This window comes from Ictalurus furcatus, chromosome 12 (assembly GCF_023375685.1).
Source record: "Ictalurus furcatus strain D&B chromosome 12, Billie_1.0, whole genome shotgun sequence".
NCBI classification, from domain to species: domain Eukaryota; kingdom Metazoa; phylum Chordata; class Actinopteri; order Siluriformes; family Ictaluridae; genus Ictalurus; species Ictalurus furcatus.
Window position 1 is genome coordinate 29,902,509 of NC_071266.1, and position 16,053 is coordinate 29,918,561.

The 16,053-nt window shown below is 43.0% G+C and overlaps 1 protein-coding gene across 1 annotated transcript; it reads left to right on the plus strand.

Annotated features, from left to right (window-relative positions):
• Positions 1 to 568: 568 nt before the first annotated feature.
• On the plus strand, positions 569 to 14,221 carry sox10 (SRY-box transcription factor 10). The gene is made up of 4 exons (XM_053638464.1): positions 569 to 1,295; positions 11,897 to 12,554; positions 13,085 to 13,347; positions 13,446 to 14,221. Exons 2-4 carry the CDS (start codon positions 12,133 to 12,135, stop codon positions 14,165 to 14,167), a joined length of 1,407 nt encoding a protein of 468 aa, XP_053494439.1. The 5' UTR covers positions 569 to 1,295; positions 11,897 to 12,132; the 3' UTR covers positions 14,168 to 14,221.
• The last annotated feature ends 1,832 nt before the right edge of the window (positions 14,222 to 16,053 follow it).

Genomic DNA, 16,053 nt, shown 5'->3' on the forward strand with positions numbered 1-16,053 from the left:
ATAGTGTGATTATAAATAAATACACCCTTCTATAAATGTGCTAATACTACACGCTCATCTCTGTGACACCGGATAGTGCGATTATAAATAAATACACCCCTTCTCTAAATGTGCTAATACTACACGCTCATCTCTGTGACACCGGATAGTGTGATTATAAATAAATACACCCCTTCTATAAATGTACTAATACTACACGCTCATCTCTGTGACACCGGATAGTGCGATTATAAATAAATACACCCCTTCTATAAATGTGCTAATACTACACGCTCATCTCTGTGACACCGGGGTAAATGTAAACGGTATTTCCATGTGAGTGAGCTGAAGCCGGATTTTAATAACAGAGATATTAAAGTGTTCAGACTGTAAGCAGTGATTTATAAAGTTCATGTGATGATCATTATGAATGGTGTTATAAAGCTCTTATAAAGACAGAAGTGTATTATTACTGCTCTTATTAACGCTTGTATTATTTAACTACACCGCAGTCACCGAGAACAAGGAGAGGGTCATATATAAAACTATCCGGTCAGAAACTAACAGAAATCACAGCTTTAATAAAGTCATCATTGAAAGATTAAATGATTTATTAGAGTTATAGATTTTATATTAGACTAAATAAAACCGAAGGATCTATGTATAGGTTTTAAAACACGAGATTTAATACTGATTGTGTTATTTAGTGCTTATTCATGTGCTGTAAGGAAGTTTATTTTAAATAAAGTGATTACAGCGAACATGACGTCACAGTATGTACAATTCGTTAGTTGATTTTCCCCACAATCGGATTTTAAATGAAAACTGCGCGGTGATGGATGTTTGTGTGTTTTAAACCCCGACACTGAGGACGTTTACTCGGTGTTTTTCAGCAGAAGGAGGAATTGTGATTGGTTACTGTGGAGTTGCACCAGCAGCCAATCAGCGCCGAGCTGAGCAACAAGACGACAGCGCGTGCGCGCTTCACTTTTTTTTTTTTTTTTTTTTTTTACATCATCTCTCTCTCTCTCTCTCTCTCTCTCTCTCTCTCTTCACACAACGGGGCTCTTTAAGTTGCTGAGCGCGCGACACAGAGCAGCCATTCATTCCGGACAGCCGCAGGAGCGCGAGCCGCTCAGAGAGAGAGAGAAAGAAAAAGGGAGGGAGAGAGAGAGAGAGTGTGAGAGAGAGACATAGAGAAAGAGAGAAAGAGAGAACGTGTGTGCGTGAGCGGAGGATAGCGCACACACACACACACATACACACGCACACGCACGCGCGCGCACGCCGTGATTCCGGTCCAGCGCCGTCACGAAGTAAGAAAATCTTTATTTCTTTATTTGTATGAACTTTATTTGTTTTACACATCGCGTGATTTTTAAGAAAAAAAGTTTTAGTCTTATTAAAATATTTATTTTCATAATTATTTTATCGTTATATTATTATTATTATTATTATTATTATTATTATTGTTGTTCATGATGATGATGATGATGATGATGATTATGCCTCTAATTAGAGATTAGAAACTTCACTCAAACTCTCTAACTAGCAAACAAACTTTTACGGACAAATCAAATGCGGATACAAAATGAAATCTAAATAAATAATGAGACAGAGCAGTGCGCTTGTAGCTTTAAAAACTTAAACCATAAATTAAAAGTCGGGCATTTATCTATTTGTTTGTTTGTTTATTTATTTATTCCATCTGAGAGTCGAGCTTGTGTTATCAGACACCTGATAACCGACACGCTCGGATATTTAGTGTTTATTATTATTTTTACTTGCTGATTTATTTATTATTGCTATTAAACGCCTTGACTAGGATCAGCTTTTTGATCACACCGACGCGGTTTTAACCGAGTTGACCTAATGTGATAGAGATAGCCAGATATTAACTGTGTAATTAAACATGATTGCTGTGTGCTGATCATCAGGATAAGTTTCCCAGTCCAGCTGAGATTCCCTCACCTCCTCTCCACAGACACATCCGCGGACCTGAGGGTTTATAATTAACACTATATAATTACTGTGATTACACTGAACAGGAAGAGTTTAGAATAATTATATTTCCCAATGTTAGTCTAACTCCATATACTCCACATAATGACGTCACACAATAGTGACAGGACACACTGGACGGGACAAACTTGATCTCATCCCAAAAACCCTGTTTATCTGCTGTGTGTCCTGTGAAACGGCACGCGGGGGCACGAGGACATTACTGTGCGCGTTTAATGTCGCCCTATAACCTGTTCATAACCTGTACATGCACACCGGAGTGTAAACTGTGGTGCTTTAAAGATTCTGAGTTACAGCAGTATTACTCCTGAGTATTTGCGTGTGTGTGTGTGTGTGTGTGTGTGTGTTATGGCATGAGGGAATTAGGGGCAAATTATTGCTAAGCGGAGCGTGACTATAAACGGGGACAAATAGGGGCGATGGAAAACATGCGCTCGAGCACACACGCACACACACACACACACACACACACACACACACACACACACACAAATCTTGTGTACAAACAAATGGTCGCATGAGCACCGTGTTTACTGTTTATTTGTTATTATGTTTCTTATTATTATTGTTATAATAATAATAATAATAATAATAATAATAATAATAATAATAATTATTATTATTAATAGTAGTAGTAGTAGTATATAGCCTAATAGTTAAACTCGGATGATTGTTGTCACGTGATCCATCACTCGGACCCTTTCTGCTGTAAACTCCAGGAAAATGGCGGCTTTGTGCTGAAATGTGTGCATTGAGGGGAAAAAGACCTGAGTGTAAGTTTATGAAGGCACAAGAGCAGCTCTGTTCGGGAGAGGGAGGGTGGGAGTGCACGCTCAAACACACACACACACACACACACACACACACACACACACACACACACACACAAACACATATATACACAATCATAAATACACACACACACACACGCACATATATATATGTGTGTGTGTATATATATATATATACACACACACACACACAGTGTGAGGGTATAAAGTGGAGATACACACTGGGTGGCAAGGCTATGCATGTGTTACAGTTTGAGAGTGCGCTAGAGTGTTAATTAGCATGTTAATTAGAGTGTATGTTGGAGTGATTGCTAGAGTGTTAGAGTGTGTGTTAGAGCATTAGTAAGAGAGTGTGTTAGAGTGTTAATTAGAGTGTGTGCCAGAGAGAGTGCTAGAGTGTTAATTAGCATGTTAATTAGAATGTTAATTAGAGTGTATGTTAGAGTGAGTGCTAGATTGTTAATTAGCATGTTAATTAGAATGTTAATTAGAGAGTATCTTAGAGTGAGTGCTAGAGTGTTAGAGTGTGTGTTACAGTGTGTGTTAGAGTGTTAGAGAGTGTGTTAGAGTGTGTGATAGCGTGTGTGTTAGAGTGTTAGAGAGTGTGTTAGAGTGTGTGTTAGAGTGTGTGTTAGAGTGTTGGTTAGAGTGTGTGATAGAGTGAGTGCTAGAGTGTTAGAGTGTGTGTTACAGTGTTAGGTAGAGTGTGTTAGAGTGTTGGTTAGAGTTTGTGTTAGAGTGTGTGATAGAGTGTGTGTTAGATTGTGTGTTAGAGTGTTAATTGGAGAGTGTGTTAGAGTGTTGGTTAGAGTGTGTGTTAGAGTGTTGGTTAGAGTGTTGGTTAGAGTGTGTGTTAGAGTGTGTGTTAGAGAGTGTGTTAGAGTGTGTGTTAGAGTGTTGGTTAGAGTGTTGGTTAGAGTGTGTGTTAGAGTGTGTGTTAGACTGTGTGTTGGAGTGTTGGTTAGAGTGTATGCTAGAGTGTGTCTTAGAGTGTTAATTGGAGAGTGTGTTAGAGTGTTACTTAGAGTGTGTGTTAGAGTGTGTGTTAGATTGTGTGTTAGTGTGTGTGTTGGAGTGTTGGTTAGAGTGTGTGTTAGAGAGTGTTTTAGAGTGTGTGTTAGAGTGTGTGTTAGAGTGTGTGTTGGAGTGTTGGTTAGAGTGTATGCTAGAGTGTGTGTTACAGTGTTAATTGGAGAGTGTGTTAGAGTGTTACTTAGAGTGTGTGTTAGAGTGTGTGTTAGATTGTGTGTTAGTGTGTGTGTTGGAGTGTTGGTTAGAGTGTGTGTTAGAGAGTGTGTTAGAGTGTGTGTTAGAGAGTGTGTTAGAGTGTGTGTTAGAGAGTGTGTTAGAGTGTGTGTTGGAGTGCTGGTTAGAGTGTGTGTTAGAGAGTGTGTTAGATTGTGTGTTAGAGTGTGTGTTAGAGTGTGTGTTAGAGTGTGTGTTAGAGTGTTGGTTAGAGTGTGTGTTAGAGAGTGTGTTAGAGTGTGTGTTAGAGAGTGTGTTAGAGTGTGTGTTAGAGTGTTGGTTAGAGAGTGTGTTAGAGTGTGTGTTAGAGAGTGTGTTAGAGTGTGTGTTGGAGTGCTGGTTAGAGTGTGTGTTAGATTGTGTGTTAGAGTGTGTGTTGGAGTGCTGGTTAGAGTGTGTGTTAGAGTGTGTGTTAGAGAGTGTGTTAGAGTGTGTGTTAGGTGTATGCTAGAGTGTGTCTTAGAGTGTTAATTGGAGAGTGTGTTAGAGTGTGTGTTAGAGTGTGTGTTAGAGTGTTACTTAGAGTGTGTTTTAGAGTGTGTGTTAGAGTGTGTGTTAGATCGTGTGTTAGATTGTGTGTTAGTGTGTGTGTTGGAGTGTTGGTTAGAGTGTGTGTTAGAGAGTGTGTTAGAGTGTGTGTTAGAGAGTGTGTTAGAGTGTTGGTTAGAGTGTTGGTTAGAGAGTGTGTTAGAGTGTGTGTTAGAGTGTGTGTTAGAGTGTGTGTTAGAGTGTGTGTTGGAGTGTTGGTTAGAGTGTATGCTAGAGTGTGTCTTAGAGTGTTAATTGGAGAGTGTGTTAGAGTGTTACTTAGAGTGTGTGTTAGAGTGTGTGTTAGATTGTGTGTTAGTGTGTGTGTTGGAGTGTTGGTTAGAGTGTGTGTTAGAGAGTGTTTTAGAGTGTGTGTTAGAGTGTGTGTTAGAGTGTGTGTTGGAGTGTTGGTTAGAGTGTATGCTAGAGTGTGTGTTACAGTGTTAATTGGAGAGTGTGTTAGAGTGTTACTTAGAGTGTGTGTTAGAGTGTGTGTTAGATTGTGTGTTAGTGTGTGTGTTGGAGTGTTGGTTAGAATGTGTGTTAGAGAGTGTGTTAGAGTGTGTGTTAGAGTGTGTGTTAGAGAGTGTGTTAGAGTGTGTGTTGGAGTGCTGGTTAGAGTGTGTGTTAGAGAGTGTGTTAGATTGTGTGTTAGAGTGTGTGTTAGAGTGTGTGTTAGAGAGTGTGTTAGAGTGTGTGTTAGAGTGTGTGTTAGAGAGTGTGTTAGATTGTGTGTTAGAGTGTGTGTTAGAGTGTGTGTTAGAGTGTGTGTTAGAGTGTGTGTTAGAGAGTGTGTTAGAGTGTGTGTTAGAGTGTGTGTTAGAGTGTTGGTTAGAGAGTGTGTTAGAGTGTGTGTTAGAGAGTGTGTTAGAGTGTGTGTTAGAGAGTGTGTTAGAGTGTGTGTTGGAGTGCTGGTTAGAGTGTGTGTTAGAGAGTGTGTTAGATTGTGTGTTAGAGTGTGTGTTGGAGTGCTGGTTAGAGTGTGTGTTAGAGTGTGTGTTAGAGAGTGTGTTAGAGTGTGTGTTAGGTGTATGCTAGAGTGTGTCTTAGAGTGTTAATTGGAGAGTGTGTTAGAGTGTGTGTTAGAGTGTTACTTAGAGTGTGTTTTAGAGTGTGTGTTAGAGTGTGTGTTAGATTGTGTGTTAGATTGTGTGTTAGTGTGTGTGTTGGAGTGTTGGTTAGAGTGTGTGTTAGAGAGTGTGTTAGAGTGTGTGTTAGAGAGTGTGTTAGAGTGTGTGTTAGAGTGTGTGTTAGAGTGTTGGTTAGAGTGTGTGTTAGAGAGTGTGTTAGAGTGTGTGTTGGAGTGCTGGTTAGAGTGTGTGTTAGAGAGTGTGTTAGATTGTGTGTTAGAGTGTGTGTTAGATTGTGTGTTAGTGTGTGTGTTGGAGTGTTGGTTAGAATGTGTGTTAGAGTGTGTGTTAGAGAGTGTGTTAGAGTGTGTGTTAGATTGTGTGTTAGATTGTGTGTTAGTGTGTGTGTTGGAGTGTTGGTTAGAGTGTGTGTTAGAGAGTGTGTTAGAGTGTGTGTTAGAGAGTGTGTTAGAGTGTGTGTTAGAGTGTGTGTTAGAGTGTTGGTTAGAGTGTGTGTTAGAGAGTGTGTTAGAGTGTGTGTTAGAGAGTGTGTTAGAGTGTGTGTTGGAGTGCTGGTTAGAGTGTGTGTTAGAGAGTGTGTTAGATTGTGTGTTAGAGTGTGTGTTAGATTGTGTGTTAGTGTGTGTGTTGGAGTGTTGGTTAGAGTGTGTGTTAGAGAGTGTGTTAGAGTGTGTGTTAGAGAGTGTGTTAGAGTGTGTGTTAGAGTGTGTGTTAGAGTGTGTGTTAGAGTGTTGGTTAGAGTGTGTGTTAGAGAGTGTGTTAGAGTGTGTGTTGGAGTGCTGGTTAGAGTGTGTGTTAGAGAGTGTGTTAGATTGTGTGTTAGAGTGTGTGTTGGAGTGCTGGTTAGAGTGTGTGTTAGAGTGTGTGTTAGAGAGTGTGTTAGAGTGTGTGTTAGGTGTATGCTAGAGTGTGTCTTAGAGTGTTAATTGGAGAGTGTGTTAGAGTGTGTGTTAGAGTGTGTGTTAGAGTGTTACTTAGAGTGTGTTTTAGAGTGTGTGTTAGAGTGTGTGTTAGATTGTGTGTTAGAGTGTTGGTTAGAGTGTATGTTAGAGTGTGTGTTAGAGTGTGTGTTGGAGTGCTGGTTAGAGTGTGTGTTAGAGTGTGTGTTAGAGTGTGTGTTGGAGTGTTAATTTACTGTGCAGAAGTGTGTGTTAGTGTTTAAAAGTGTGTATCAGTGTGTAGAAGTGTGTGTTAGCTGCCGAACCTCAGTGGTATACTATTTACAGAGCAGAACCATGACAGTGTGTGTTATTTGTTTACTATGAGTACCAGGTTGTTGCACACTGTAACCATGGAAACTACTAATGTGTGAATAAAGTGATATGTGGAACTGATAATAACACATGAGGATGTATGAGGAGATAAATATGTAAATATATAAACATCATCACGTCCTCATATCAGTTCACATATCAGTCTTTATATATAGAGTATCTGTTCATTATATTACATAATGAACATAAATTATCAGGGTTCTGTACCTGTGAGGGACTGCTCTTAGGGGAGAAGGTTCTGTACCTGTGAGGAACTGCTCTTAGGGGAGAAGGTTCTGTACCTGTGAGGGACTGCTCTTAGGGGAGAAGGTTCTGTACCTGTGAGGGACGGCTCTTAGGGGAGAAGGTTCTGTACCTATGAGGGATTGCGCTTAGGGGAGAAGGTTCTGTATCTGTGAAGGACTGCTCTTAGGGGAGAAGGTTCTGTATCTGTGAGGGACTGCTCTTATGGGAGAAGGTTCTGTATCTGTGAGGGACTGCTCTTAGGGGAGAAGGTTCTGTACCTGTGAGGGACTGCTCTTAGGGGAGAAGGTTCTGTACCTGTGGGGGACTGCTCTTAGGGGAGAAGGTTCTGTACCTGTGAAGGACTGCTCTTATCAGAGAAGGTTCTGTACCTGTGAGAGACTGCTCTTATGGGAGAAGGTTCTGTACCTGTGAGAGACTGCTCTTAGGGGAGAAGGTTCTGTACCTGTGAGGGACTGCTCTTAGGGGAGAAGGTTCTGTACCTGTGAGAGACTGCTCTTAGGGGAGAAGGTTCTGTACCTGTGAGAGACTGCTCTTAGGGGAGAAGGTTCTGTACCTGTGAGGGACTGCTCTTAGGGGAGAAGGTTCTGTACCTATGAGGGACTGCTCTTAGGGGAGAAGGTTCTGTACCTGTGAGAGACTGCTCTTAGGGGAGAAGGTTCTGTATCTGTGAGGGACTGCTCTTAGGGGAGAAGGTTCTGTACCTGTGAGGGACGGCTCTTAGGGAAGAAGGTTCTGTACCTATGAGGGATTGCGCTTAGGGGAGAAGGTTCTGTATCTGTGAAGGACTGCTCTTAGGGGAGAAGGTTCTGTATCTGTGAGGGACTGCTCTTATGGGAGAAGGTTCTGTATCTGTGAGGGACTGCTCTTATGGGAGAAGGTTCTGTATCTGTGAGGGACTGCTCTTAGGGGAGAAGGTTCTGTATCTGTGAGGGACTGCTCTTAGGGAAGAAGGTTCTGTATCTGTGAGGGACTGCTCTTAGGGGAGAAGGTTCTGTACCTGTGAGAGACTGCTCTTAGGGGAGAAGGTTCTGTATCTGTGAGGAACTGCTCTTAGGGGAGAAGGTTCTGTACCTGTGAGGGACTGCTCTTAGGGGAGAAGGTTCTGTACCTGTGAGAGACTGCTCTTAGGGGAGAAGGTTCTGTATCTGTGAGGAACTGCTCTTAGGGGAGAAGGTTCTGTACCTGTGAGGGACTGCTCTTAGGGGAGAAGGTTCTGTACCTGTGAGAGACTGCTCTTAGGGGAGAAGGTTCTGTACCTGTGAGGGACTGCTCTTAGGGGAGAAGGTTCTGTACCTGTGAGAGACTGCTCTTAGGGGAGGAGGTTCTGTACCTGTGAGGGACCGCTCTTAGGGGAGAAGGTTCTGTTTAGTCTACTAAAGAGTTTTTCACTGTAGGTTTTTTGGAGGACAAAGAGATAAAAGGTTATGTGAAGTCATTACAGCAGTGACAATCTATCATTAACTAATCATGAATTTACTCTCATCCTGATATCAGACGTGTGTGTGTGTGTGTGTGATAGAGCGAGAGAGAAAGAGAGAGAAGCTTTGATGTGTTTAATTAATAGTTGTGTGTGTTGGATGACGTGTCTGTTATCTGATCCACTGTCTGTGATTAAAGAACAGACCCATGCTTCTTACCCCATCTGTCTATCTCTCTGTCTCTCTCTCACCCTGTCTCTCTCATCCCATCTCTCTCTCTCTCACCCTGTCTCTCTCTAACCCTGTCTCCCTGTCTCTCTCTAACCCTGTCTCCCTGTCTCTCTCTAACCCTGTCTCTCTCTTACCCTGTCTCTCTCTAACCCTGTCTCTCTCTTACCCTGCCTCTCTCTCACCCTGTCTCTCTCTAACCCTGTCTCTCTCTTACCCTGCCTCTCTCTCACCCTGTCTCTCTCTAACCCTGTCTCTCTCTAACCCTGTATCTCTCTCACCCTGTCTCTCTCTCACCCTGTCTCTCTCATCCCATCTCTCTCTCTCACCCTGTCTCTCTCTAACCCTGTCTCCCTGTCTCTCTCTAACCCTGTCTCTCTCTTACCCTGTCTCTCTCTAACCCTGTCTCTCTCTTACCCTGCCTCTCTCTCACCCTGTCTCTCTCTTACCCTGTCTCTCTCTAACCCTGTCTCTCTCTTACCCTGCCTCTCTCTCACCCTGTCTCTCTCTAACCCTGTATCTCTCTCACCCTGTCTCTCTCTAACCGTGTCTCTCTCTCCCACCCTGTCTCTCTAACCCTGTCTCTCTCATCCCGTCACTCTCTTACCCTGTCTCTCTCTCACCCTGTCTCTCTCTCACCCTGTATCTCTCTCACCCTGTCTCTCTCTCACCCTGTATCTCTCTCACCCTGTCTCTCTCTAACCGTGTCTCTCTCTCCCACCCTGTCTCTCTAACCCTGTCTCTCTCATCCCATCACTCTCTTACCCTGTCTCTCTGTCCCACCCTGTCTCTCTCATCCCGTCTCTCTCTCACCCTGTCTCTCTCTCACCCTGTCTCTCTCTCCCACCCTGTCTCTCTCATCCCGTCTCTCTCTTACCCTGTCTCTCTCTCACCCTGTCTCTCTCATCCCATCTCTCTCTCACCCTGTCTCTCTCTCACCCTGTCTCTCTCTCCCACCCTGTCTCTCTCATCCCGTCTCTCTCTCTCCCACCCTGTCTCTCTCTCCCACCCTGTCTCTCTCTCACCCTGTCTCTCTCTCACCCTGTCTCTCTCTCCCACCCTGTCTCTCTCTCCCACCCTGTCTCTCTCATCCCGTCTCTCTCTCTCCCACCCTTTCTCTCTCTCCCACCCTGTCACTCTCTTACCCTGTCTCTCTCTCACCCTGTCTCTCTCTCCCACCCTGTCTCTCTCTCCCACCCTGTCTCTCTCTCACCCTGTCTCTCTCTCCCACCCTGTCTCGCTAACCCTGTCTCTCTCACCCTGTCTCTCTCTTACCCTGTCTCTCTCTCACCCTGTCTCTCTCACCCTGTCTCTTTCTCACCCTGTGTCTCACCCTGTCTTTCTCTCACCCTGTCTCTCTCTCACTGTGTTGAACAGTAGACAGCAGTAATGTGAGCTCTTTGCTCAGGAACACATGGTGACTGGATGAGAACAGGGACTGTTCCAGCTGTAATTACTGATCAGCTCCACCTGTGTGTGTGTGTGTGTGTATGTGTTTACTGATTAATGACAGGAACCCTGGTCTAACTTTACTCATCTCATTAAACACACCCACACACACACACACATGCTCCAGGGCTGTTTACTTCTTACAGATTATATAAAATATTTAACAATGAAATGCATTAGAATATTAATACGTGTATAATGAACACTAATGCATGTGTAATGAATATTAATGAGCGTATAATGTTATAGTGAACATTATCAGCAGTTACGTGTGTTTGCTGTTCTAACACACACCTGAATCTGCACATCAGTTTATGAACACACCCTTCATTATGGGTGTGTGTAATATGGGAGTGTGTTAGGGTGTGTGTAGTGTATATGCGTAAGTGAGTGTACCGGGGAAACACTGAGCAGTATGTCAAATTCTTGAACACTGTCCGATTGAGCACTCCTGAACGGGTGTGGTAAGTGTGTGTGTGTGTGTGTGTATTTATCCAGTCTAGCCATCATGAAGTGGAGTGCTGTGCTGCTTGTGCTCTCCTGGGAGCCTGAAATAACTGCTAAACCTTACACAGTAGCCTGGAATAACACACACACACACACACACACACACACACACACACACACACACACATACCTCACTCAGGCGGCAGGTAGACGCCACCATGTAGGAATGATGAACATTACTCAGTCTTCATCTCTCTCCGAATCAAAATCACATGGAGTCCATTTTTTTCCGCCAACATGGTGTTACTGTGTTTACACCACAGCCTAGTGGAGTTCTGGACTCTGATTGGTCAGAATGTGGTGATTAGTTTTCTATAACAGCGGCTCTGACAGTAGCGCAGAAATATATTAATGCTCTTGTTCTAATACGTTATGGTTTCTATAGTAACAGCTCATTCACAGGAGCGTGTACCGTGGACGCTCCACTGATAATAATTTTTTTTAAATGTGCATAATCATTGATCTGTAAGGAGATGATTACGTAAAATTTAAGGAAGGAGTCTCCAGTGTCAGCGCTGTGTAACAGTCAGAGGTGAAGCTGTAACATCTTCAGGACAGAGAAGTTTACACTTCTTTTCAGTTTCTCAGTAACATGACAAGCTGGGTTTATAGCTTGTGTTGTGCGTTGACTGTTTATAGCTGCTATAATGTAAGTGACAACAGGAAGTAACTAGTTGTACAACATTAAATGTAACTACAAACAGAGAAAAGTATGACATAATGAATTAAGTAATCACTGATGGTGTAAGAGGAATAAAACACTTGGGAATGTGCTGTTAATGGAAAATAATCAACACTAGGTTGGTTATGATGGAGTGTAGTTACAGTTACCAACACTGCAGTTGATTATTTTTCTATGACAGCATGACACAGTGTTTATTATTTATTAAACAATCCTGCTTTTCTTGAATGATTCTTTAACAAACCATTTTTGGTGGTGCTCCAAGAACATTAAAGAAAGCATGTAGCATGTAGAAATCTGCAGCATTGCTCTGAAGGACCCATGCAGCCACTTTTATTTTAAAAAATGTGTCATAGTGAAATACATTTTTACTTAATTAAATATATATATATATATAAGTATATATAAGTATATATATGTGTGTGTTCCCTTGTAGGTCAGTGTGAGGTGGCTGCTGAATGGACTCACCTTTCTACATCACCAGGAGAACCACATCAGTAACCTGGATGGACGCATCATCCTAATTAAAGTTCATTAGGCTACAAAGAGAGATAAAGTATTCACTGTGCAGTAGACTTTACTCCAGAGGAAGAGGTCAGAGGTCAGAGGTCAGAGTGAGAGATTTACTCATCACTGTGGTGAATAGGTCAGATCACCTGGAGAGTGTAGAAGATGTCGGCTGAAGAGCAGAGTCTGTCGGAGGTGGAGTTGAGTCCTGGAATGTCGGACGATGGCGGCTCCGTGTCTCCGGGGCGGGCGGGTCACGCAGGAGACTCTCAGCTGGTGTCAGGAGGCGGGGCAGAGGAGGAAGGGGCAGGACTGTCTCATGCAGGAGTCTCAGTAAAATCAGACGATGATGACGAGCGCTTCCCCATCGGCATCCGTGAGGCGGTCAGTCAGGTGCTGAATGGGTATGACTGGACGCTAGTGCCCATGCCAGTGCGCGTCAACACGGGCAGCAAGAGCAAACCGCACGTTAAGAGGCCCATGAACGCCTTCATGGTGTGGGCTCAGGCTGCACGCCGTAAACTTGCAGACCAGTACCCTCATCTACACAACGCTGAGCTCAGCAAAACACTCGGCAAACTGTGGAGGTGAGGACCTGTCTGTCTGTCTGTCTGTCTCACTTCTCCACAGTAACACACAGTCATATTGTCTGTGTAATTAAACTCTTTAGCAGCATGTGTTAATTGTTGAGTGTTTTGCCCCTGGTGGGGTCAAAGGTCGAGCTTTATCCAGGGTTACTGTCTGTTAAGGGACTTAGCTGCTCTATTGGACATGTCCTCTACACAACAATGAGGGGAAATGCAGCAGGAACAACAGTTACACAGAAAACTATATGCAGTGAACTCATCATCTTTCCTACACCTCACACTAAACTCCTCTGCTTAAAAGAAGCACAGAGATGTACATTTAAAAGCATGTAGACAAATCATAACTATTTAGGAACAATATTTTCCTGTCAGACAAAAACTTCTAGAATAGATTCTCTGGAGGCTTTACACATTTACACACATCCTTTTACTGATCCACAACACAGAGCAAAAATACACCCTGTTCACTAACGATGGAGCAACTATAGCAACATAATATGTGTGTGTGTGTGTGTGTGTGTCTGTCTCAGGCTCCTGAACGAGAATGATAAGCGGCCGTTCATCGAGGAGGCGGAGCGTCTGAGGAAGCAGCATAAGAAAGATTATCCGGAGTATAAATACCAGCCCAGGAGACGGAAGAACGGGAAGCCGGGATCCAGCACGGACAGCGACGCCCACTCTGAAGGTGATGTCACTCACAGCCAATCACATTACAAGAGCCTCCACCTGGAGGCAGGGCATGGTGCTGGGGCAGGGTCTCCTCTCTCTGATGGACACCACACACACCCTGCAGGTGAGACACTACATTCATATACACATACACAGTGTGTTTATACACAAACCGTGTAACTGGAGACTCTGATCTAAATCTTTCCTTCTCTCCATGTTCAGGTTCCAACCACAGCCCCCCGACTCCTCCCACTACGCCCAAAACAGAGCTCCAGGGTGGCAAATCAGGCGAGGGGAAGAGAGAGGGTGGGGCTAGAGGGATGGGAGTGGGTGCAGATGGAAGCTCTGCCTCTTCGACTTCTTCCTCTTCCTCGAAACCGCACCTGGATTTCGTGAACGTGGACATCGGCGAGATCAGCCATGAAGTGATGGCCAACATGGAGCCGTTTGATGTCAATGAGTTTGACCAGTACCTGCCTCCTAATGGGCACCACCCATCAGGCTCAGGCTCCGCCTCCTGCCCCGCCCCATCTCCTTCTCCTTACTCCTACTGGCTGTCAAAACAGCAGCTAAGCTCAGAAGGTGGGAAACCACAGATCAAGAGCGAGACGCATTTCTCGGGTAATGCTGACGCTTCAGTGGGTGGGGCTTCCACATCAGGGGGTGGAGCATCAGCTCATGTCACTTACACACCTCTCAGCCTGCCTCATTATGGCTCTGCCTTCCCCTCTTTGGCCTCCAGGGCGGCACCGTTTGCTGAATATGGAGATCACCAAGCATCCGGATCATATTACACACACTCGGGCCAGTCAGGGCTTTACTCCGCCTTCTCCTACATGAGCTCCGCCCAGAGGCCCATTTACACTGCCATCACTGACCCCGCCCCTGGGAATAGCCCCACCCACTGGGAACAGCCTGTGTATACCACCCTGACCCGGCCGTAACACACACAGACACACACACAAGAGAAAGAGACATGATGATGATGACGATGACGATGATGAAAGAAACATACAAAGAAACTAACTGATGATGATGATGATAAACATTTGTCAAACTGTCATTGTGGCTGATCACACACAAACATAACACAAATAAAACAAAAATAAAACACACACACACAAAATTAAACACAACATTTTTCATTGCTCATGTGGAATGGAATTTGAGTGTGAGTGTTTCTGAAGGACCTGCACATTTAAACATCAAACTTTATCTTTATTATTATTATTGTTATTATTATTAATTAATAATTCTTTCTTATTAACCAAAACAAGGCCATTTTCTTAGTTGTTGTTGTAATCCTTGCCTGTTGATTGTTTTTGTCATCATGACCACCACTGAACTGCATGTTGGTGATGAAACGAGTTTGTGTATATATTTTAACGATGGCGAGGTGGATCGATCTGTCTATATGATAACAATACTGTAACAGTTTTCATTTCCTAAACGACTTTGCATTGTTTTATCGTACACAGCGAGAGAGGATGTGAAACGCCAACCACGAGTGCCTACAGCACACTGAAACTCATTTAGAAGATGTTTGTGTGGTGGTGTTTTTTTCAAATTTATAATGTTAAAATGAACATTTCTTTCATAAATGACAGAAATTCAGCTAGAGAATTGATGAGGGGTGGAGCTTGAACATGGTGGGAGGAGCACCCACTCACATGATGTGCCTTGGTCTACTCTGACCATGAACATTTAATGATTTATTACATGGAAATATTGTTAATATTTTCACTCTCTTTTTTAAATTTCTTTTCTAATTTTAACGTTAGTGTTCATTCGTCTATATTCAGTAGGACTACACACACACATATATATATAAAATATACAAAAAAATATACAAAATGTTAGAGAATCTACACACAGTAGGTGGAGCTTGTTTTATTTATATTATTGTTTTTATTCCGTTTTCCTTTTAAGTGACTTTTTTGTGTTACACGTTGTTTTGTGTACGAGTTTTTTGTTAATGTGTTCCAGTAGAAACTAACGACACACATACTAAATAAAACTCAGTCCTCTTTTCTATGAAAAATAAAATTGCTGCCTTTATGTAACTCACGTGCGCACACACACACACACACACACACTCACACACACAAATGCACTTCAAAATTTAGTGATATACTGTGTTTTTTAATTTCGATACAGCAGTCAGACTGTGTTAGAGACGTCGCAGTGTTACACCACCACGGCCTCATGCACTTTATACACACATTCCTGCAAACAAGCTTTTGTGTGTGTGTGTGTGTGTGTGAGGCTAAGCCTGATTTCTAATTCCCTTCATTTAATCAGCTGTGATACTTTACACTAAACAAAGAGAACCATTCAGCTCTGAGAGAGAGAGAGAGAGAGAGAGAGAGAGAGAGAGAAATGAAGCGAGGGATAGAGGGAGAAAGAGGGAGGAGGGAGACTGCAGCTTTACAGAGATCCACAACCAGGAGATAGATGGTACTGGACAATTATTAGGTCTTGTTTCTCCACTTCATTCCCAGATCAGACAATTAACTAAGATTAATTAGAAAATGCAAAGCTGATCACATACAGAATATCAGTCTGTAAAAATGTAAAAACAATTTTTAATCAACTGTGAAAGAGTGAAAACAGATTCAGACCAAGAAAAATTTACAAGATTCAGCTCAAAAACCACCAGCTGACTACTACCAATGCACAAACTGCCAGGTCTCAACTCCAGATCACCAGATCCACATTCATGGTGACCGCATCCACATTTAACACCACTTGATATCAACCCAACAGATCCAGAAAAAAAAAAACAAGATCCAAATATAAAATTGCCAGATCCATATTGACCACACCCAAA

Excerpts from the sequence above, each read along its gene's own strand:
- sox10 (XM_053638464.1), top strand. The coding sequence starts at position 12,133 with ATGTCGGCTGAAGAGCAGAGTCTGTCGGAGGTGGAGTTGAGTCCTGGA. Across the intron at positions 12,555-13,084 it reads ACACTCGGCAAACTGTGGAG|GCTCCTGAACGAGAATGATA; the intron begins GTGAGGACCTGT and ends TGTCTGTCTCAG. Across the intron at positions 13,348-13,445 it reads ACACCACACACACCCTGCAG|GTTCCAACCACAGCCCCCCG; the intron begins GTGAGACACTAC and ends CTCCATGTTCAG.